Source organism: Ambystoma mexicanum, chromosome 5q (assembly GCF_040938575.1).
Source record: "Ambystoma mexicanum isolate Mex_15411 chromosome 5q, UKY_AmexF1_1, whole genome shotgun sequence".
NCBI lineage: Eukaryota > Metazoa > Chordata > Amphibia > Caudata > Ambystomatidae > Ambystoma > Ambystoma mexicanum.
In genome coordinates this window covers 968,437,527-968,462,122 of record NC_090933.1, presented here as the reverse complement: position 1 = coordinate 968,462,122, position 24,596 = coordinate 968,437,527, and the positions used below count along the sequence as shown (strand labels likewise).

The 24,596-nt window shown below is 46.8% G+C and overlaps 1 protein-coding gene across 6 annotated transcripts in view; it reads right to left on the bottom strand.

Annotated features, from left to right (window-relative positions):
• Positions 1 to 24,596, bottom strand: part of OXR1 (oxidation resistance 1) — a 3,084,878-nt gene that overhangs the window by 156,097 nt on the left and 2,904,185 nt on the right. For all 6 annotated transcript variants that reach the window (XM_069621494.1, XM_069621497.1, XM_069621492.1 and 3 more), the window contains one exon: positions 803 to 898. In XM_069621494.1, coding sequence (XP_069477595.1) covers positions 803 to 898 — 96 coding nt within the window. The remainder of the gene's footprint in view (positions 1 to 802; positions 899 to 24,596) is intronic.

Below are 24,596 nucleotides of genomic sequence, written 5' to 3'. Positions count from 1 at the left end.
GAATGTAAGAAAAGGGGGTGTGTGAGCAATTATAGTGCTCTGTGTGATGAATACATCAGTTGTTTTATATTCATCTGTGATGATTAGATGTTGAGCTAGGTTATTTTTGTATATATAAAAAATTGTTTTTCGACAAGAGACATTGAGCTTATTACAAAAGTATATGATATATTTTGAGTCTGAATTTGACCATAATTGCAATAGGGTACATTGTTTTTTGATTTCGTAGGTTTGATTCCTTTTGGTTTCTCACTGTATCCTATCCTATAAAGCTTTTGCTACACCTCCTTTTTTTGTGCGAGTTGTGCCTCTCTCTCAGGCAGGTAGAAGTAATGCCACACACAGGAAGGGCTTGTTGTATGAAGTGTTGGGGCAGTAACATTGTGTTGTGTCCTCTGGAGCACATTACCGCCCCCCTCCCAAGGATGGGAGCCACCAACATGACCTTGGTGAGTCGCCACCTCCTGCCTACTGTTGTCCCTCTTCCTCCTTCTGTTCCCATTCCGTCTGGCGTACATCCACCTATTATTGTTACTCCCCTGCAGCCCCTCCACGCGTCCCTTTTCTAGTGCAGCATCCGCAAAAGATCACTTAAAATTCTGGCAACAGGCAGACTAGCCTTTGGAAGGAAAACAAAAGTAAGAACGAGCAATATGTCAGTAAAGGTTTGAGATCCCTCCTGGTAGTGGGGGAATAGATGGAACATGTTGGAAATATCCTTGTTGAACATAAAAAAACAGTAACAAAACACAATTGTAGCTCCATATATAGACTAATATTAAACTTTTATACATTTACTCACATGGAAGCTGGGAAAAAAGGTAAAGAGGAAAGTCTCTCCGGTGCCATAAAAACCTTCACTCACTTTAAATGGTTCAGAAGATAATGCACCAAACACCTGTAAAGAGAAATTGCATTGAATACAGTTACATTTGTACCAAACATTTATGGACGAATCTCTTGAGCAAACTACCAGCCCTGATTGTTTTGAAGTGCAACTTTGGATAAGCTAACCATATGCCCTGAACAACAACATAATATCTGCATACGCTTGTAGTGCAGAGCAATCCAAAGATATGCATTAACAGGAAGCGCGTTAAGGGCATATCTAGGCAAGGACTAAAAGGGGTGGGGGAAGCAGGTGGGGGAAAACAACAGATGTAGGAATAACATTGTGAGAGGACGTGAAATGCATGTTTATACTTAAATAATAACAGTGTTATATTGTAATTCATGAAAAAGCTCCCATCCCTGTCATTTCCCTTCCTAGTTAACTTCTTTTGGGACATCTCATAAAAGAGTAGAGAGTACAGACCATGGTGTTATAGAAAAGCAGGGGTTCTTAAACTTTTGTGGGCATGGAAAGGTTATCAAACAAAAACTGAAAGCCATGTCCATACTGCAACGGGTCGCCCCTCCCATCTCCCCCTCCTTTTATTCATTCCCCCCCCCCTCTAATCTTCCTCTCTGCCCATGCTCGTAATCTAGGCATTTACTTTGACTCCTCCCTCTCCTTTGCCCACCATATTTCTCTTATTTCTCGCGTATGTCGTTACCACCTTTTCAATATTCGTAAAGTCCGCTCCTCTCTCACCTTCCATGCCACTAAACTTTTAATCTCCTCCCTGATCTTCTCTCGTCTTTTCTACTGCTCTTTCTTCCTCTTTGAACTCCCTGCTTCCCACCTTGCCCCCTCAAATCCCTCTACCACTCTGCCATTCGTATCCTCTGTCTTTTCTCTCCTCACAACTCCATCTCCTCCTTGCGTTCTCATCTTGGCTGGCTTTCTCATCTTGGCTGGCTTTCCTTTCAATCCCAACTTAAATTCCACTTCCTCGGTCTTGTCTTTAAATCTCTTCACGACCTTGCTCCTCCATATCTCTCCTCGCTCATTTCATTCTACACTCCCTCCCGCTCTCAACGTTCTGCTGATCTCTTCCTTCTCTCTGTTCCCCCCTCCCCTTGTGCTCCTCTCGTTTCCGTTCCTTTCAGCTCCTTGCCCCCCTACACTGGAACTCCAAACCTCTCTATCCGTTCCATCCCCACCTATTCCTCCTTTCGTGTCTCCTTGAAATCTCTTCTTCTCCACTCCACACCAACACTCCAATCCCCTCCTTCACCTTCCTCTCTCCTCCCTTACACCCTCCCCTTCCTACCTTCTCTTCCTGCTCTGTTCCTCTCAAGTCTCCTCTCTCATCCTTTTCCTCTTCCTGTTTGCCACTTCCTTCCCCCTCTAAACCACCTCCTCTCTGGTTTATCTTCATAGGCAAATTGTTCTACTTACTGTTTTTACTGGTTTGATTCATATTTTGTAATTGCTGCTTCTGTTTTATTGTATCCTTGTTGCTGTTATAATGTAAAGCGCTTTGGTGTAAAGCTGTATATATATCCAATAAACAAACAAATATATTGGTGTTCTGTCATGGGGACAATGATTACAACAGAAATTAGAACTGTAAACAACTTAATATTGCAACTAGAACCTGTTAATATGTATCAGTACCCGGCAGGGGTGTGATTTCGGCCTCCCAGGCAATGAGGAGGCCCAGAACAGGGGCTTTACCACATGTGGCCCTGCTCCGAGCATCATCGGAGCTGGAGGCTGCAATCTTCCACCCCAAGGTAACAGGTAAATGTTCACCTGCCTCCCCATCTACCCCCCTTCCACATGTTTAGCCCCCACCACTCTACTTACCTGCTGTATTCTCCCTCTCCTGCGCTGGGAACAGTAGTGCTCTAGGCGTGTCTCCAAAGTGTGACTGCCACCATTGAAAGGGAGAGGGGACTAGGATGTTCCCTTCTCCCGATCCATGGAAGCCATTTTATTTTGGAGTATTTAGTATTGATTTATATTTTATACAGCCTCTTAGGCCAAGGCGCTGTACATAGAATCAAGACAGTACAAAAAATGAATGGCAGCAACAATAAAATACAAGTCTTATTAACCGGGATGAAGGTGGGACTTCAACGACTAACGAAAAAGGGAGTAGGAGGAGATAGAACGAAGATAATAGGGCAGGGGATTCCAGTGTAGGGGTGCTAGAAGAGAAAAAGACCGAAAGCGACACAGAGACTAGGGAGGACGGGGAACTACTTGAAGAAATTGGGATGTCGAATGAAGAGATCGGTGAGGAATACAGCATAAAACCAGAGAAGAGTGATCGTCTGGTGCAAGACCATAGAGAGATTTGAAAACAAGACATAAGAAATTAAATTTGAGTTGAGGATGGAAAGATAGCCAACCAAGAGTAGAAAGGAAAGAGGAAATGGAGTCACGTAAAGAAAGAGGAAAAAGTAGACAGACAGAGGCATTAAAACAGATTTAAGGGGAGCATGACGCGTAACATGAAGACCAGAGAGAGTGGTGGAACAGTAGAACAGTCGGGAAAAGATCAAAGAGGATATCAGCATTTTTGTGGCTTGAAAAGTAAGAAAGGGGCGGGCTTTGTGAATATTGTCTACATTGAAGCAACAGGCGCGCAAGGATAGTGAAATATGGTGAGTGAAGGACAAGGCAGAATAAGGTGGAGCCCCAAATTACAAGCAGTGGAAGAAATCTAGAGTTGGGATGGGGTGAACGAAACAAAAGAGGGAGGTATCGGAGGAGAAAGAGTATTAGCAGGAAAGAAAAGAACCTCTGTTTTAGCAAGACATCCCGAATTTGATAGCTAATAAACAAGAGGACAGTCTGACGTGAATATCAGAAGAGAAAGAAGAGAAGGATAGAAACATCTGAATATCATCAGCATAAAAATTATGTGACAGACAAAACGAGGCGATAACCGCAGCAAGAGGGGAAGTGTAGAGAGAAAACCGAAAAGGACCCAAAACGGAGCATTGTGGGACACCATAAGCAAGTGAAAAAATGTCAGATTTGCCAGCCCAAGAAACGGAAATGGTATGACTGGAACCAAGAAAAAGCAGCCAGAAAAACCAAAAGATGAAAGAGAAGCCAAGAGAAGAGAGTGGCCAAATGTGTCAAAAGCAGCAGAAAGATCCAGCAAAATAAGAAGAGATGAGAGTTTAGAATAACGTTCAGTAAGCAAAGAATTCTAAACAGAAAGAAGAGCAGTTTCAGAGGAGTAACGGGGGTGAAAGCCTGACTGAAAGCGTGGAAGAATAGAATAATTAGAAACAAAAGTGGAGTACACCAAGTAGTTTAGAAAGATAGGGCAATAGGGTAATAGGATGGAAATTTGACACAAGCAGGGGGACAGCTGTGGGTTTCTTTAAGATTGGAATAATAAATGCATGTTTAAAGCTGCACTTGGCAGATTCTAAGGGGTTAGAGCCAAAGAAACTAGCCATTGCAGCAGAGTTATGGGTGTCACATAAGGACAGACCTGCTACTAGTAAGCAGCTCTAGTGGAAGATCCAGAAGGACAAAGAGGGTGGGGATCTGATAAAACTTAATTCCAGAATGCCCACAAATGTTTAAGGTTAAGTCACAAAATTCAGGAAAGGGTAGTGGAACTAACAATTCCAAGCACAAGAGTGGTTACTCTAAGCCTCCGTATGGGTTGAGGTCCAGTCGATCTTGTTACACTTGTGGAGCAAGTGGCCATCTGAAGGGGGATCCCAAATGTAAGGTAAGACCTTGGGGGTCCACTCTAAGTCTGGCCTTCTCTCATGATGAGGAAGATATTCTTACAGTGTTGTCCTAACTTTAGATTCCTTCCCCACATGTGAAGAATGTGGAGTATTGTTATTTTGCTTCAAACCTAGCAATGCAGGAGCTTCTGCTCACATACCTGTTCCTTCCCAAAGTTGCTTGCCCTCGGAACATGTTGTTCAGGTAGTAGGTGCAAGTATCTTGCCGGTAAGAAAGCTCAGCGGGTTCAGCACTCGCTGCTGCGATTTGAGCATGATCTGCAGGTCGCAGGTTTGAATCCCGGCAAGGCCAACTCAGCCTTTAATCCTTCCGAGGTCGATAAATGAGTACCAAGTTCGGTTGGGTGATATTGTATGTAAATATGTGCTCTGTAAAGCGCTTTGGATTAAGGCGCTATATAAATAACACATAATTATCACATCATTATCATTATCTCTACTGTTAGTAACATTGGGTCCAGTCTTACTGAAGTAGCTTCCATTGTGGTAAACTCACAGGCTCCTGCCAGAGACCCTGTGGGGGGCATACTCAGTTGGCCGAGAGGCCCTCTCTCAACTTTCCAGAATTGCCTGTGTTAGAGCTGTGAGTAGCCTGGAAGAGGGACTGCCAGAACATCTTGGATGCTATGGGACTACTGAGCTACCAAGATTGCTTGCAGTGGAGGAGGTCCCCAGGGGAGAGATTAGTATGGGCCAACATCAAAAACCATCTTTGCTAGGCATTTGGGGAAATGCCTGCTTCCAGTGGGAGGGTGAACCTCCGGTGAAGCAAATGATACAAAAAGACGGTGGGTTACTAGTGAGTAAGCCCACAAAGCCCATCAGAGGAAACCATGAGATGGTTCCTCAGGATGTGTGGCCCTTCCTCTTACACTTGGTGCATGGCATTCCCCTTGTGGTTCACCCTGATCTCAAGCGTGGTTTCGCATGATATGATATTGATATGATATACTTCATTTGTATCTTGCTCTTACACACGTGTTTCAGAGCGTGACGATGCAAGGGAGGGGAAAACAACATGCATTCTTGCTGGCCCATGATGGGGTGGTCCCAGAAGAAACCAATTGTAGGGGTTTCACTTCCTGGCAGCATTCTGATAGAAGTGAGACGGGTATTCAGACACTCCAGGATCCATTTCTAGGAGTGGAACCATTTTTGGAAGCACCAAGGCCTAACTTGGTTAGCCCCTTGACTCTGTGTAAAACCTTAAGCAATAGGATGGAAAAGGTGGTTGCTGATCACAACCCCATGTGTCCTGATGCCATCCCCAGAGAATGACTGTCAAGTCAGTCATTGAAGCCTTACTGAACATTAGTACCGGGCGTGGGTTTTTCTTATGCTTAAAAACACACTGATTGGTTCGTTTGTGAGCCTTACCAGACAGTAAGCCCGCTCATGCTACTGGGCGACCCTCGCGTCGCTTTTTTTTTTTTCAGGCCACCTTGGAAAGGGAGAAGGGACTACATCTAGTCCCTTCTCCCTTGACATGGCAGCCATTTTTTGTGTTGATTTTTTTTTCAATTTACTTGAATGGCCACCATGGAAAGGGAGAAGGGACTGTGTGTAGGTAAGGTAAACTACCCAAAGGCCATTGACAGACCTAGCCAGACTTCAGAGATTCCCCTAAAGAGTGTGGAGGATTTTGATCCCTAGGGAAAAATGTGGAGACCTGCTCTTTATTACAGAAAGGGGGCCAGAGAAATCTGTGACTCTCCCTGTCTTGTGTCAGGTTAACCCTTCTCATGGCTTCAGTGAGTGTAGCCTAGTGCCCTCTCAACTGACCCCACAGCAACAGGGTTCTGTGTGAACGTTGTTGAGGCAATTCTCCCCCTTGTTTCCCATAATTCCAGGCTCAACAGATTGGTGTGAGCAAGACTATGTCACTGCGAATAGTGGGCCGAAACTGAATTGGTGGAGTAATGGTTCAAAACCAAGTAGATCTGACATTTAGTTGGAGATTAGTGAATTGTTGGATACTGGGGTGATTGCGCTCTTGTGTAGTGCAGGTACCTCTGGTTTCAGCTTATGCATGGACCTTAGAGCTCTGGATGGTGTCACCATGACAGATGTCCCCCCCCCACCAAATATAACCAAATTGGTGGATAAGCTAAATACTGTCCAGTACATAACAGGGATTGAAAATAAGATTGCTTAAGCAGGAGCAAAAAGTAGCTCTTGGGTATCCAGCATTAACCAGTGACCAGGAGCTACCTGTGAGGGGTCAGAAATGTGAGGTGGACAACTTGGTAAAGGGTTTTCACAAGTAGCCATTTTATCAACTCACAAGGGTGTGAAAAACGTCTCGCTATCCCTAACCTAAAGAAGATTTCCATACATATCAAAGGAAAACTAAAGGAAAACACTCTAATAAAAGGAATCTGTCCCTCATACTAATACATACAAACAACGCATAAAAGTAGGATATGGCAATTAAGGTTTAACAGAAGGAATACGTAACTTACCGGTAACTGCGGTTCTCCAGAATTGGTATCTTTCATAGATTCACATGCTGTGAATATTCCCAGACATCAGGCTAGGAAACCTCGGTAACGTAGAGCAGTTTAAATTTAAGCTGAAAACTTTGTCACATTTTTGCTGTATCAGTAATTTTGGGTCATAGTGCTCACAGCCAATAAGAACATCTCCCTTAGCTCCTCCATAGTCAGCCATCTTCAGATTTGTCAGTGCACGTGAGTGACAGTAAGAGCCAAAAGACGAGGGTAGGTGGGAGGGATGCATGTGAATCTATGAAAGATACCAATGCTGGAGAACCAGAATTTACAGGTAAGTAATGTATTTGTTCCCCAGCATTACATTGATCTATTGGATCTGTAATAGATTTACATGATGTGACTAGATTACAAAGCAGTATTACAACAATACCCATGGGTGGAGGCAAGCTCCCAACATAACTTACCACTGGAGACTTACCCACCTCACGCAAAAAGGTTCTGCAGAACCGACAGGCCGCCTCTAGACCCTTCTGCAGAATATCTGTCGACAAAGTAGAACATGGTGAACGTATGCACCAATCTCCAGGTGGCTGCACGGCAGATGTCAGGCAGTGAAATTCCAGAGAGAAAAGCAGTGGTTGCAGCAACTGCTCTGGTAGAGTGAGCTTGGGGCCTGCCGGGAAGCTGTCTGCCGGCTTGCTGATGGCAGAATGAAATGCAGGCAGCAATCCATCTTGCAATGGAGGACTTTGAGAGAGCCTTCCTAGACCCAGAAAGTCCACATGAAACATCAACAGTTGATCCGTTGTACGGAATGTCTTAGTACGCGCCACTTAGTACTTGAGGGTGCGCACCACATCCAGAGTGGTCAAGTGTTTGCTGCGCTGGAGACAATGTGCCAAAGAATACAGGAAAAAACCACCTGCTGATTTAGATGGAAAGCAGATGGCACCTTCAGCACAAATGTTGGGTTAGTATGTAGAACAGCCCTGTCCTTGTGAAACATCAAATAGGGTGGTTTTAAGGAAAACGCCTGGATTTCACCCACTCTCCTAGCCTAAATTATGGCCACCAAGAACGCTGTTTTCCAGGAAAGATGTTTAATAGATGCTTGGTGCCTGGGCTCAAATGGTGGCTTAATGTGTCTTGTGAGTAGCATATTGAGTTCCCATGCGGACAGGTGGAAAAGACGGGAACAGCCCACGTAAAAACTCCTTCACCAGCTGCTGAGACCATAGGGATGGAACCTTAGCTGCGCGGTTGTACCTGAAGATTGCAGCTAGGTGCACCTTAATGGAAGAATCAGTTAAAACCAGACTGAGCCAGGTACAACAGATTTGGCAACAGATACTCCGGTCGGAGGTCACAGTCGCAGGCTTTTGCACCATTCCAGAAAACGTTTCCACTTGCATTTCAAGGTGGATGGGGCTCTAGCCCTGTCCAGGAACGCCTGCCAATCTTGCGGAAGGGACAAAGCACCAAACTCTAAGAAGACAGGAGCCAGGCCATCAGATTGAGAGGGGCCCGGTCGTGGTGCAGTACTGCTCCCCGATTCCTGGACAGGAGGTGATTGGTGTGGGCGCAGCTTGATCAGTGGTGCTGACGAGAGAGCAAGGAGGTCTGAGTACCAAAACTGTCTCGGCCACGCAGGGGCCACTAATATCAGTTTGCGGCGATAAAGTCTGAAAGTGTGTAGGACTCGAGGCACCAGAGGAATTGGGGAAAATGCATAAAGAAACTTCTCTTCCCATGGAAACGCAAAGGCGACCCCCAAGCTCTACAGATGGGGGAAGCGGCTGGCAAATGTCTTGCAGCGACTGTTGCCATGGGTGGCAAAGAGGTCGATCTCTGGTGTGCCCCACTTTTTGAAACAAGTGAAGCTGGTCATTGTGCAGTTCCCATGCATGGCAAGAGCATAACTACCTGCTGAGGGAGTATGAGTGTTCTGAATCCCCAGTAGATGAAGGGGAATGAGAAACATGCTCTGTTGTAGAGACAATGCCACAGGGCTTGGGCCTCCCTGGAAAGCTGTGGGGACCTTGTTCCTCCTTGCTTGCAGACAAAAAACATCGATGTTGTGTTGTTGTAAATCCGTACCACCTTTGCGATCAAGAGGGGAAGAAAAGAAGTCGGGGCCCAAGAAATTGCTTGTAGCTCCAGCAGGCCCCTTGTGTGTTGGTCTTGACAGTGGGCACCTCAGCCCTCCAGTGAAGCATCCACCGTGACAGTAGACTGATGGTCCGGACACCTGAAAGGGGCGATCTGCACCAGATGTTCCCTCACTGACCACCAGCGAAGGCTTAGTCTGAAAACCAGTGTTACAGTAATGCAGCCATACCAGGATTCTGAGGCTTGGACCCCCAGCGTATTCAGGAATTCCTGCACCGGTCTCAAGTGCAACCGGCAGTTGGTGATCAACGGGATGCATGATGACAACATCCCCAGCAGGGAGTTGTAGCTGTGGACTGGCATTACCTGGGCGTCGCTGCGACAGAACGCCTTGTGTAGAAGAGCTGCCACCATTTCGTCTGAGGGTCTGGCGGTGATGATTTGGGCGTCAAGTTTTGCTCCGAGAGAAGTTCCTATTGCGATGGAACCAGGCATGACTTTGGGAAGTTGATAGAAAAACCAAGTTGCTGTAGACACTGGATGGTGGTGGCAGTGTTGGTTTCTGCTAACCAGTCGTCTAGATAGACGTGAACGCCCCTCCTCCGCAGGTGAGCCACCACTGGTGCAAGGCATTTGGTAAACACCCGCGTAGCAGACCGCAGGCCAAATGGAAGGGCTTTCAACTGATAATGTACTCCCTGACTCCACGAAGCATAGGTAGCACCAGTGTGAGAGGTGACACCAAGAAATCTCCTTGTTGAAGCTGGGACAACACCTGCTGTAGCGTGACCATGTGAACGTTTGCCCTCAATTCTAATATGTGCCTCCAACCCCGACTTGTTGTGCAGTATTTCTTTCCTTACCAGGAAGTAGCGGGAGTATACACCTGTGCCCAGCTCGTCCTTGGAAACCTTTTCCACTGTGCCCTTTCTGCTGCAGAGCTCGCACCTCCTGAAGCAAGAGGTGCCGCCACTTCTCTGTTTTTGTGCGAAGGGAGGAATGTCCGGTGGATAGTCCACGAACTCCAGCGAGTGGCCCTGCTGGAGGATGGATAGCACCCATTCATCGGTCGTGATGTGTGATCATTCTTCGACAAACCTAGGCAGTCTCCCTCCCACTTGGGTGCTGAAGTGGGAGGACCTGGCTCTAGGCTGGTCATGCTTGTTTGCCGGACTGGCCTCTAGATTGGGAGGAACCACAGCATCGCTGCAAACCCCTGTAGGATTGGGACCTTTCACTGTACTGATCCCCTGATGAGTATGGGGTCTTATAGGAAGAGGAAGACTGGTAAGTGGTGCGGTTATCCCGCAAAGTCCTAGCATAGCGCCATTTTCCTGAACGAAAGGTCTGGCGCCTCTGCTGTAGCGTGCCCAAGGAGCGAGCGGTTCCCGTTTTTATGAACTGTAAGGCCTCATCCATCTTTGTCCCAAAAAGGGCAGATCCATCAAAGGGCATATCCACGATCCTGGACTTGACATGGGATCAGAAATCGGTGGCCTTGAGCCAACCCTGCCTACGTAGGACCGTTCCGTTTACAAAATGGCGAAAACCAGTGTCAATGATGTCTACAGAGACCGTAATGGCATGGTCTGATGCCAACTCGCCCTCATGGAAGACGTCCAAGGCACCTTGCTTCTTGTCATCCGGCAGGAACTCTAGCAAGGGACCCAACTTGAACGATAGCTCGCGATCATAACGTGCAAGTATAGCCATTGCATTAGCCGTTCTGATAATCGTGGCTGCGGTGGTAATGATGATCTTACTAAAGATGTCAAGGCGTTTGCCTTTCTTGTCTGGTGACACAGAGCAGAATGATGATGGGTTAGCCAACCTTTTTCTGGCAGCCGCAGAGACAACAGAATCTAGTGCGGGTTGAATGCAGAGGCAGGCGACCGCGCTCTCTGGGGCTCCATACTTTTTGTTGTACCAGTCTTTTTTAGCCGGGGCAGTTGCGGGATGCGCCAAGGTGATGAGGCCACCATCCCAAACATCTTCCAAAAGCGGGATAGACCTGACAGATTTCCTGCGCTGCTCTCTGTGCTGGTACAGCATACTCTCCTTTCACTGCTATTCCGGCGCAAGGTTGTACATTATGGCCGCCCTGGTCATGAGAGCACGGAAGGCCCCTACCTCATCAGGGGGTGAGTCACTGAGTGGAACATCATCTGGTTCCCCATTAGCTGTGATAAAATCATCAAATTCATCACTGTGTGTCGAGTGTGTGGGTGTGTGTGGAGACCCCGCCGTCGGGATCTGTACTGCCTGGTGCTTACGCCTTCTGGGGGGACAAGGGATGTCATCCATTTCCCTGAAGGCCCAGGGATATCTGTGTGAGGCCGCTTGCTAGGTTCAGTAACCAGGGCTGGCAGCTGTTTTTGAAAAATTGTTCCCACCAGAGTGGTTAGAGGAGATAAAATGTCCAGTGACAGGTCTCCTTGTGGAGGCAGCAATGGCTCTGGTAGATTGATAGCTTGAGCTGAATGCAGAGGGGATAAAGGCTTGCCTCATCCTGCAGTGACCTTCTGAGAGGTGATGTCCTGCGTGGTGGCGACGACAGCTGTGACATGATGGCCTCCTACTCTGATTCCTCTACATCTGAATGGGATAGACTTGGCCCTGACACCACAATACCTACCAGCAGCAAGGCCACCCCAAGGTTAGGCAAATTATATGTTACTCACCGTCGTGACTAACGTACGCCTAGTCCGTAGTCCCCTTTCCTCCATACATCCCACCATACTCCCCCTTAAAAAAACCTGTGTCATTAGGCAACTGTAATATAGCTGATGCGTCAAAGGGGACCGAGGAGTGGTGCCAGTGGGCAGAGTCAAGGGAGCATGCAAATAAATTTAAAGGAGAAGACAATTGTTTCTGTTGAAAAAGGTTCCATTTCCCGTCCCTAGCGAGGGACGTCCATACAGTATGGAGGAAAGGGGTTGGGACGTAGGAGTATGCTGCCCATGGACGGGCCGTTGCAGATACTGTGTGTCGTAAATATCCCCCCATCTCACCTGGGATCGCTTCTTGCTCTGTTCCGCAGGAGGATTCCTCTTGTGGGTGGTTCGGGTCTTGTATAGGCTCGCTCGAGTCTCGTCCGGCTGCAGAACGCGTTCAGAGTTCCGGGAAGGTCACAGTTCCAGGATGTCCAGGAAAAAGGTAGCGGTCGCTAGGGATGAGGATTCCGGGAGCAGAATTAGAGGGAAGGGGTGAAAGGAAGGAAGCAGCAACCAGGAAACTAGGAATAGTGGATTCACCGAACAGCACACACACGTCAAGTCTCTACCTAATGATAGCGTTGAGACGCGCCGAGCCGCGGGGGCGTGGCCAATTTATAGTACGTGCCGGGTGCGACGTGAAGGCTGGTGCGAGGCAAGTCACTTGGCACAGCCATGTTGGGAGTAACAAGTAATACAAGCCCCGTCGCGATAAGGACCAGGAAGTCCAGAAGGGGCAAGTTCTATGGGTCATGACACTGTGCTGGTTAAGGTGTCGGAGACGCCAGTGACAATGGCAGTGGTAACAATGGTATGGAAAGAATCATGTTTGCCATCTACGTCCACGGCTGCGATACCCACGTCTTGGTCCTGGCCGCTGACATTTTCGTTGATGAAGCAGTAGTCGTGGCCGATGACAGATTTGTCTATGGCTTCGTTGATGGTCATGGCAAGGTAGTTGTGGCCATAGAACGCTTCGTTGACGGTGTGCGTTGCACTGCATTGATGGCCTTGGGGAAGATGACCTGGAGTGAGGCTTGGTCGTCAACGAGGACCATCTTATCGCCGCTTTCCACGACAAGCCCATTTTCGATATTGAAGGCAAAGATGATTCCAGACTTCGACGTGGACTTGGAAGATATTGTCTCCCTGGGGCGATGGAAAAGGTCTTGGCGCTGCTCCTCTACTGACACCTTCTGGGGTACTGACCTTTGGTAAAGGCTGGTCCTTGTGCGAGGATCTGGGCTTGCCGCTGGAGTTGTCTTTATGCCTCTTCTTACTGGTGGCCTGGACTTCATGCGACCTAGAGCCTTTAATAGAGGTGGTTCACTGGGCCATCCTGCCCCACTTTAATGAGGCATGACACCTTCTTTAACATTTGTCTCACCACCTCTACCTTTCCTACTGCCTTTAAATATTCAATTAGCATACCTATCATAAAGAAACCAACAGCTAACCCCCTTCTTGCTTCTAATTTCCATCCTGTATCCCTCTTACCTTTTCTATCCAAACTCCGTGAGAGCCTTGTTTATTCACAAATCTCATCATTTGTGTCTAGCCTATCTCTCCTTCCTCCGACTCAGTCTGGTTTCCGCCCCCACTATTCAACTGAAACAGCCCTTAGCTACGTACTTAATTCTCTTCTCACTGCTCACTACTCCAAACACCCATCTATTCTTATTTTACTTTATCTGTCCGCCGCCTTTGACAGTGTAGATCATTCTTTGCTCCTGGACACTCTATCCTCTGGTCCATGGCGTTCCTCAAGGTTCAGTCCTTGGTCCCTTTCGATTTTCCTTATATACTTCCTTTCTTGCCCCCATTATCTTATCCTTTGGAGTGTCACACCAGTTCTACGCTGACGACTCCCAGCTCTTTCTACCCTTTTTGTCCTTCTCCTTGGACATTCATCACACTCTCTCATCCTGCCTCACCGCCATCAAGTCTTGGATAACCTCTCACTTCCTCACTCTCAATGCCGAAAAAACAGAGGTCCTATTCTTTCCCGCTAACACTCATCTCGCAATCTCCTCCCTCTTCCATCTCTTTTCCTCCCTCCTGTCTCTCAAGCTCTCCTCCCGCCTGCAATCTTGGCATTTACTTTGATTCTAATCTCTCCTTTGACCACCACATCCCCGTTACATCCCGCGCATGTCGATGTCATCTCTACAACATTTGCGAAATCCGCCCTTTTCTCACTTTCCACGCTACAAAACTCATCTCCTCACTAGTCTTCTCCCGACTATTTTATTGTTCTGTTCTGATCTTTGGTCTTTCCCACACACGCCTTGCTCCTCTTAAATTTATCATTCTTCAATTCGCTCACTCCGTCTTCTCTCCTACCATGACCCAATTTCCCCTTCCCTAGCCTCTCTTGGCTGGTTGCCCTTCTATTCTCAACTTAAATACAACTTTCTCTGTCTTGTGGTCAAATGTCTTTATGGCCTTGCTTCAGACTACCTTGCATCACTCCTTTCTTTTTACTCTCCATCTCGCTGCCTCCGCTCGACTCATCTTTTTAGACTCAATGTCCCACGTCCCCCTTGTGCCCATTCCCGTTTTCGCTCGTTCCAGCCCCTAGCCCCTCTTCACTGGAACATGCTTGCCCTGTCTCTTCGCTCCATTACTTCCTATCCTCTGTTCCGTTGCTCTCTAAAAACCCACCGGCTACAGTTCTCTAATTGATTTATTCTGCTTATGTATACTGATTCACTTACTCTTAAGAACGCCAATTGATTGTTACTGTTTATGAACTCAGTTTGAATATTGCTGTTTACGTACGCTGATTTGCATTATGATTCATTATATTGTTGACTGTCTTATGTAAAGCGCTTTGGACAAAGGTGCTATATAAAACACAATAAATACAATACAAATACTCCGTACTGAAGCAGAGTCAGAGACCACACCGGCGTCCACGAGCTAGGCAATGAGACAGCGGTGACGATCTCCCTCCACGTCTTGTTGGAGACCACTGGCAGATTTCACAGTCCTGGATGACAGGGTGAGGATGAAGACAGACGCAGGCGTGGTGGTGACCCTCCACACAGACATTCTTCAATCCATCCACAGCAGGCACAGGCCTTGAACAGGCTCTTACTTGTGGATTTCGCCATGAGGTAGGCCTAACTGCACAGCAGTGGGAACGCACTGTCGCTGCAAATGGTGTTGGGAGGATAGCTCAGGGGCAACGTGCTCGCCTTGGAAGCAAGACGACATGGTGCAACACAGGTTCGATCCCCGGGTCCGCGCTTAGAAACCTCTGGGTATTAAGCGCGTTATAAATAACCTATCATATCATATCAATGGTGGTCGTCGAGTAGACATGGAAAATATATTTTTTTTGTGGAAAAGATGTTAAAATCCAAATTTATTCATAGAAATGTTGAAGAGATCTTGTAGTCAATAGTTCAACACAACTTCTTCTGTAGCAAACAAACACTTTCACAATTCTTTTGTATCAACAATAGTCTTTTGTCAGGATGATTTCACCACAACTCAAAAAACATTTTAGTGGTTCTGCCACTTCAATGATTTCTTCCAGGTACACTAACCTGCCAGGACTACCACCAACAATTATTTTACTGGTATACCCGCCTGCCAGGACAAAATTCCTAACTCTACTACAAGTACATTGTGGTGAGTTCTGCATGCATCAAACATTTAGAGAAGCCTTTGACTTTCAACAACATCAAAATTCCCAACTTCTTATTGGAAGATACGATACACATTGGTGCTGTTGCTCCACTGTTTTGTTTGCCACATAGAAAGCAGCTTCTGCTCCTCTCCTCTATGATACTTCCTACCAAGAGGGCCCTTCTCCTGCCACTCTTGACTTTCCAATTTCACACCAAGTAACTGCTGACAAAAGGCCACATCAGGGGTTAGCGTTACCGCAACTTGGTCCGGCGCAATTTGTGCAATTTGTGCTGGATCCTGAGTTGCAGTGGTGCTGTAATTCCCCATTTATTTAGTATCAACAGGACTCTATGGGGCTTTTAATGGATTTAATAAATCTCCAGCTTTCCGCCCAAACTCGGGATTGGGATTGGGAAGGGCGGTAATGCAACGGTAATAGCGTTACCGCCACATTTTTGCCACTCCGCCCAACCCGTGATGAGGCCCAATGTCTCTTTATTACACTTGCTCCTCTTTGGCTTAGGCAATGCTTGTTGATATCTTGCCCAACTATTGTCTACTTCTCACTTTGGGAATAATGGTTACAATCTTTCTTTGATAGTGTTCTCTTGTTAACCTGCCAATGAGGGTTGCATACTTTCTGAAATATTGCCCCCACTTTACTTTGCTTTAAAGAAAATGAAGGGTACCTGGTAAAAAAATAAAATCGAAGGTCCTTCAGGTGAGCATACACATGTAACAAAAAATCTGAACCAATAGATCAAAGATGACAGAGCACTACTGTTTTAGCAATTTAACAGCAAATGGTATTTATTTAATTTCATATCCATATACAATAATAAAACCGCAGCTCAACGTCACCCTTCAATCATACTCATCTATTCTCATTCGCACCAAATAAATTCACTCAAGTCCATATAACACTGGTGTCAAATGTCACTATCGCAATACCCTAATGCAAATTTAAACTTTAACCCATACTATTTAACAGATATGTCCCTCTGTATTAATTACAGGAGGTCTAAAAACAGTCGACACGTGTTTCAGTTGATATTCACTTGGGCCATAGATCTCTTGCCCATTCAATTCTACCAACCTTCATCAGGACAGAGTTCAACTACAAGCTGTGAGTTGCCTCAAAAATGGATGGGGTGAGCAACGTAATCTCTAATACAAATGTGTTGGGGGCGGGTAATGATACTCTGGGACAAATCTCTTATTATGCTCTGCCTGGGCATACATCAGATTGCAAATGACCGTAGTGCATCATACTTCTGAGGCCCATATCTGGCTTCTTTATACGCATCCACTGGATCTGCTGCCAATGCCAGTTCTGCTTCTTCTGCGACCTCTTGCACGGCTGACTGCTTCATTTGTTTTCCTGCAGCCGAGCCGATTGGGAAAGAAACATTTCTCGCTCCTCGTACACTCCGGTGCCCGCCAACCAATGGGACACGGGACACAATAAGGAGAGCCTCTCTCTCCAAGGGGAAAGCCGGTTAAAACCCTGCTTCCTGATGCGCGACCTCTGCACTTAAGGTTTTCAATCTCAGGGACCCTCTCAGGACCGACATCCGCTTCAAAGACAACAGCGGCTCAGTTTCTCTTTTTCTGCTGCTGCAACTGCGGCTGGCAGCTCCTGCTACTGCTCCACCTTATGGTTCTAATGGCCTGCATCTGAGGGGGCCTTAAATACTCAAAAGTCACGCTCAGGTGTGTGTCATCAGAACCACTATACTGTATACTTCGGTTTTGTGCTTCTGAGCCCCCCTCCCTCATCCCAGTACTTAGGCATTGTGGGATTTGAAGTTCTCAAAGTTTTGATTCTTTTCTGCTTCACAAATACAACCTTCAACTTTATTTGATTTACTATGTTTCATGAACAAGGCAAGGCTTTTAGAAGGATCAATGGTTGGTTCAGATTTAAGGGAGAATTATATTCATCAGAAGCCACGGTATTAAGGTTCTGATTCCTATATATCTCATCCCCCTGTTCAGTGGCATAACAAAGAATTTGTCCTCCCCTGCGAGCCCTGATGAGAGGGCCCCCCAATCAAGGTTCTAGAAGAAAAATAACACAGACCGCGCGCCACAGACTCCCAGGACTGATGGGCCACAAGGCAAAACGCAGATGACTGTGTGAAGACGCGAGTCGCTGAGCACTGCGCCATATGAAAGGCATATATTTTTATATCAAATTTTGCATCTTTTCCCTTTTGTAGGAACGAGGCAGTGGAGGCGTCTGGCGCCCAAAAGTGCCAGCCATCAATGTTTGAACCAGTACAATTATTATGCACATGCTAATGGTAGAGGCAGCTTTTTGGTGCTCTGACCATGAACTGATCCTGAGAGGGCAACAGCGTTGTAAACTATTTAAGGTCATTGGTGGCAGGTGAATATTTTTAGTGGAGAAGCGTTTGCATAGTAAGTTAGGAGCAATGGGTGGGGTTCTCTCCGAGAAAATGTTTTAAATAATGTTTCTAAATGGTCCATTTCACAGCAAAACGTTTGAGAAAAATTGAGTAAAAAGCCATACAATTGGTTCTGTAGGGTAACATGAAAGAATCCAGTAGCTGCTATTACACAAACAGTACATGGGATTATTTCACTTCATTTGCATGATGCCTGTGTCAACAACATATGCATGCATTGCTTCTGTAAGTAACTTATATGAAGCTGCTGCCACAATCTGTGCCAGTAACGGTCACATTAAATACCTTTAATAAAGCTGGAGAGAATACCTATGCCAGTTATAAACAATGTAAATAAATTGTTATGAAGCTGGGGACACAATCTAAATCAGTATGGGGACTGTCAAATTATTTTCATGAACAAGCAGACGCAATAGATTCCAGTATGGTCACTGTGTTTGCAGCTTCATGAGAGATTTAAAATCTGTTCTAGTAGCAGTCACCCTCCCCTAAAAAAACAAATGTATCTCCCCTGCATGCAGGGCCAGCATCAGGACCATTTCAACCTTTTAAGTTTTAATTGGTCTAGGGCCTCATGAGGGCCCCAAACAGCTGTCCCATGTTAGAAGTCTTATGGCACAGCAACATAAGCCTTTAATTCAGGACATTAGGTGTGCCCTTTGAAGTGTGCACTTAACAGGCTGCCTCTGCTAGCAGCATTAGGCCAATTCATCACTCGGGCCTCGAAGTATTCAACAACATTCTCATCACCTTGTCATCTTTTTACTCTGGATTCTCCTACATTAGCACCTTGCTGTTAAAAAGCTATTAGCTTTTCACGGGACTTTTAGTATTTCTGATCCCTGTCCTGTTAGAATAGGCAGCTAATAACTCCCTTGCTGCATTATTTTGATTTGCTATCATTTAAGCACCCTATGGGTGTTACCCGTGGACAACTAAAATGGAAACCACAACAAAATGGTAAATGAGGACAAAGAACAAGTTACTTCTTGCCTGGTAACATTCTTTTGATTGGATGTTCCTCCAACGTATTCCTCATCTTAGATGTATTCCATCCAGCTTTGCTGCTCTTCGGAAATTTTTTCGGCAGAGGGCGCCGTGCGTCGATGTCGTCGAGTCGATAGTCCCTCAAGGGCCTCCATCGAGGGTGACGTCATTGGGTGTATAAGTAGCACGCGCGGCACCCGTTGGCCTCAGTTCTGTTTTTCCCCTCTTTTGTATCTGTGATCTTGTAATGTGTAGATTGTGCCGGCAGACAGGTATCGGCCTTGCAAGATTTGAGATGCCAATAACCCGGAAAAAATCTACAGAGGGGTAGGTTGGGAGGGCGATGAGGAATACGTTGGAGGAACATCCAATCGAAAGAACGTTACCAGGTAAGAAGTAACTTGTTCTTCGAGTGGATTGTGTCCTCCAACGTATTCCTCATCTTAGATAGGCTCTCAAAGCAGTATTTTGCATAGTTCCTCTGGAGGAGGGGTCACATTTTTTTTTTTTTTTTTTTAATGCCCTTAGATGGCAGAGTAAAGCACTGCTTTTCCAAAAGTTAGCTCCCTAGATTGGGAAGCATCCAGGTTATAGAATTTTGAGAAGGTGTGAAGCGAAGACCAAGTTGCTGCTTTGCAAATGGACCTTATAGGGACACCTCTTTGAAGGGCTGTGGAAGAGGCGATGCCTCTGGTGGAATGAGCTCTTAACTCTTCAGTGTGCTAGTCAGTAGCATTCTGAAATGCAAAGCACGATCAGGCGCGAAATTGTTTCTTTTGTTACTGATTGACCCAGCTTTCTTTCAGTGTAGCTTATAAACAACTGGTTGTCCACTCTAAGTCTAGGAAGCCTAGAGATGTAAAAGCTTAAAGCGCTTTTTGGGTCCAGTCTGTGTAGTCTTTCTTCCTCCTTAGAAGGATGAGGTGGAGGATAGAATGAGGGTAAAACAATTTTCTGATTTAAATGAAAATTAGATATTACCTTCGGTAAACATGATGGTTTAACCCTCAACACAATCCTGTCCTTATGGAACACAGTATAGGGTGGGCCAGAAGATATTGCCTGCAATTCGCTCACTCTTCTTGCTGATGTTAGAGCAACTAAAAATGCTGTTTTCCATGTTAATAATCTTAATGGACATGTGTGCATAGGCTCAAAAGGGGCACACTAAGAATTTTAATACCATATTTAGATCCCAAATCGGTACTTGAAATAGGTGAGGAGGAAACACATTAGTGAGACCTTTTATGAATAGTGTTATCAAAGGAATTTTGAAGTAGGAGCATTCTTCCGATGAGCGCTTGAAGATGGAAAGCGCTGCAAGGTAACCTTTTATTGTTCAGATATTCAGACCTCTATGTGCTAGGGTCAGAAGGAAAGATAGTACTTCCGGAATAGAACATAGAAAAGGATTGACATTCTTTTCCCTGCACCAGTTGCAAAAACATTTTCCAACGGCAAAGGTACAGAGACTTTGTTGCTGGCCTTCTTGCGGAAAGCAACACCTCCATATCATCATCTGGAAGGTTCCAATCCCTGTATCTCAGCCTTTCAGATACCAAGCATGAAGGTTGAGTGTTCTGACCTCTGGGTGGAGAACCTGAACTTCCATTTGAGAGAGAAGGTTCTCTCTCTGAGGAAGACGTACTGGAGGACAGATGGACATATCTATAAGGTCCGGATACCACATTCTCCTGGCTCAATCTGGGGCAATTAGGATCATACGGTTCCCGAAGCGTCTCAGCCTCCTGATGACCTGAGGAATGACGGGAATCTGAGGGAAAGCGTACAATAGTGGGAAATTCTACTCCACCACGAACGCGTCCCCCAGGGCTCCTCTCGGGGGAAATTCCCTTGAGCAATACCTTTCGCATTTTCGGTTGGTACTGGTTGCGAATAGGTCTACCTGAGGGGTTCCCCAAAGGGCGAAGATCTCTTGAATGACTTCCTGAGCCAATTCCCATTCGTGGGACACTGTGCTCTGCCTGCTCAGAGCATCTGCCGTCATATTCTCTTCCCCGGCTAGATGAATTGCTGTTAAAGAGATTCCCTCTTGAATCGCCCAATACCAGAGCTGCATTGCCTCTCGCACAGGGGTAGTGACCCCACACCTCCTCTTTTGTTTAGGTAGTGCATGGCCACTGTGTTGTCTGTCATTATCAGGACATTCTTTCCCCTGACAGATGGCAGGAAGACCTTCAGCGCTAGTCTGATTGCCCTCAGCTCCAAAAGGTTGATATGTAGTTTGGACTCCGATGGAAACCAGCGACCGTTTGTCAAATCGTTGGCATGTGCTCCCCACCCCAGGAGTGAGGCGTCCGTCACTACTGTGTCCTCCGGCCTTGGTTGCCAAAAGGTTTCTCCCTTTAAGATGTTCTCTGCACAGGTCCACCATAGAAGGTCTTGTCTGACCTTGTTCGGAATCTGAAGAAGATCCGTCATTTGACCCGAGAACTGGGACCACTGAGTCTTTAGGGCCCATTGAAGGGATCTCATCCTCAACCGTGCCACTGGCACCAGAAAAATGCAGGATGCCATGAGGCCGAGCAACCGTAGAAAGTCAAAAGCCTGGAGATTTTGGCCATTTTGGAATTTTGAAACCATCTGAAGAATGTTTTGAGCCCTCGTCTTGGGAGGCGAGCTCTTTCCCAAGGATGTGTCTAATACAGCTCCTATGTATTGAAGCTGTTGGGAAGGTGTCATTTGAGACTTCTTTAAGTTGAGGGAGAAGCCCAGTTTGTGGAGGAAGTAGCAGGTGACTTTCAGATGACCCAAAACTTGCTCGGCAGAGCGCGCTCTGATCAGCCAGTCGTCCAGGTAGGGGTATACATGAATCCCCCCTCTCCTGAGGTGCACGGCCACCACTACCATTAACTTGGTGAAGACCCTCGGGGCGGAGGTCAACCCGAATGGCAGGACTCGAAACTGATAGTGTGAGACGCCAACAACGAACCTCAGGTATTTTCTGTGCTTGAGATGAATCGGCACATGAAAATAAGCCTCCTGGAGGTCCAATGACACCAACCAGTCCTGGAGTTGAAGGGCCTGAAGGATCTGAGAAAGAGTAACCATCTTCAACTTGTCCTTCCTGAGGAACTTGTTCAAGCTTCTTAAGTCCAAGATGGGTCTCAGTCCTCCGTCCTTTTTGGGGATCAAAAAATATGGGGAGTACCAACCCTTGTTCCTCTCCGCTGCAGGTACTGGTTCTATGGCACCTTTCTCCAGCAGGGTTAGAACTTCCTGCTGTAGGAGCGGATTTGACAACTTCAACGGGTGTCTCCCTGGTGGATTGCTTTGAGGTTGTTTTAGAAAAGGAAGCCAAAAGCCTTGGGCTATTATTTCTAGAGCCCAAACATCTGAAGTAATGGCTCGCCATTCTTGCAGATGCTGCGACAGCCTGCCTCCTACAGGTGTTTTGTGGTGCAAGTCCTCAAAGCGGTTTTGTGTTCGGATGTTGCAGCCGCTAATGGCAAAGGGGCTGCAGCTGGAGCTGGTTTAGCACGTTTTCCTCGTACACCACGAGTGGCCTTTCTTTCGTCTCGTCTTTCCATATGAGGTGTGATAACGATAGGATCGTCCCCTCCATGATTGCCCTTGCGCACGAAAAGGCTGAGGTTGTCTAATAGCAGCTCCTAAAGATTTGGCCGCTGCTTTTGAGGTCTGCAACCTCTCAAGGCTCTCATCAGCCTTGTTGCCAAAAAGGTGAGACCCGCCAAAAGGCATGTTCAGAAGGCGGTTCTGTACGTCCGGTGCAAAACCCGACTTCCGTAACCACGCAAACCTGCGCATTACCGTGCTAGTGCCCATGGACCTGCTTACACTATCCGCAGTGTCCAATCCAGATTGAAGGGATTCCTGCATAGCCTCCTTTCCATCTCTAACGAGGGCTAGGAAACCTTCCCTTTCTTCCCCTTCTGGTATGTGCTCCACCGCCATTGCGATGCACTCCCACAGAGTGAACTAAAATTTTGCCAAGGCATATGTGGAGTTGGCAGATTTTAATGCCGTGCTCCCGGCTGAAAATACCTTCCGTGCCCAACCATCCACACGCTTATCGTCCCTGTCTGGAGGGATAGACGGGTACGCAAGTTTGTTGGAAGCTGTGGCTGCCTGTATGACCAAACTCTCGGGAGTTGGATGTTTTGACAGATAGCTGGGGTCGCTACTGGCTGGGCGGTATTTTGATGCTAGGGATTTATTCACCGGAGGAATAGAATCCGGAGTTTCCCAATTCTTGGCCACCCTGTTTTGTAAGGCTACATGAAAAGGTAAAACTGGGTCTTCAGTGGGACTATGGTCCAATATGTCTGTCAAATCGTCCTGGATGAACTGGGCTGTTGGTTTAGCCCATCCCAAGTAGTCTACCACCTTTGTCATTAATTGACGATAAGATGGACTGGCATGCTCTCCTGGATCTGGTCTACCAGAATCATTCTCAGGAGAGGTATCAATGCCACTTGCATTATGTAAGGACTCCACCAAATCCTTCATCCTGCTTTCTTCCGATGTTAAGCATTCTGGAACATTTTGGGTGCCATATTCCAATCCAAAAGGTACATCTTCCTCTTCGGATCTCTCCTGATCCTCAAAAATTGAGGTCAAGGATTTGAAAAACTCCTTCCTAGGGATAGGCTTGAAAACCTTCTCTGGGAGAGGAGGAGGAGGGGTAATACTAGATTTTGAAGAAGATACATGTCTTGCAGTTTTCTCCTTCTCTAGCTGCCCTGGCTTGGTTGGAGCCTTTGGCGCCGAAGGTTTCAGCGCCGACGTCGATAAAGGCGTCGACGGCGTCGATGACATCGTGGTCGTCGACAGGGTCTGCTTCGAGGGCCTTGAGGCGGCCTTCGACAGTTTCCCCTTTGAGGTGTGGAAGGTCTCGGACGGCGTCGGTGACCTCGAGCGGTTGACTCGACTCGAGTGTTTTTCGCTCGGCGTCCTGGAAGGTTCTCTATCCTTCCTTTTATGATCACCCGGGCTCGAGGGCGCGCGAGTGTCGGAGCGATGATGCTCCCGGCCGGCTTCCGAAGAAGGCGCGGACCGAGGCTTTGCTTTCTCAAACATCTCCATCATGTTGACCCTAAATGCTTCCCACTCTTCGGAAGACTAATGTTTTGTGGGGCATTTCATTTTCAGAGACTCGTCTGACGACGAGGTGGAGGGAGATCTATGCGTCGTTTCTCCGACTTTTTCGACGAAGACGACAAGCGATGAGAATCGCTTCGAGATCTGGATCTATGCCTTTCGCGTCGAGGAGATTTTTCCCCATGGGGTCTCGACTCAACGCTAGAGGCTTTCCGATCCTTCCGACCTACCTGTAGCTTTCCTCTCCTTTCTCGCAAGGCCTTTCCCGTCATCACCTGACACTTCGAACAGGCCTCCATGTCGTGGCCTTCCCCGAGACACTACAAACACTCGCAGTGCGGGTCCGTGATCGACATTTTTGAGCCGCACGACTTGTATTTCTTAAAACCCGATCTCGGGGTCGTGGTCGGTGTCGATGACGAGGACATTATTTCTTCTCGTAATATTGTATTTCCTGACAGAACTCAAGGCGCGCCGAATGTCCGAAGCAACGTACTGCGGAAAAACGGAACTGAGGCCAACGGGCGCCACGCGTGCTACTTATACACCCGATGACGTATCGACTCGAC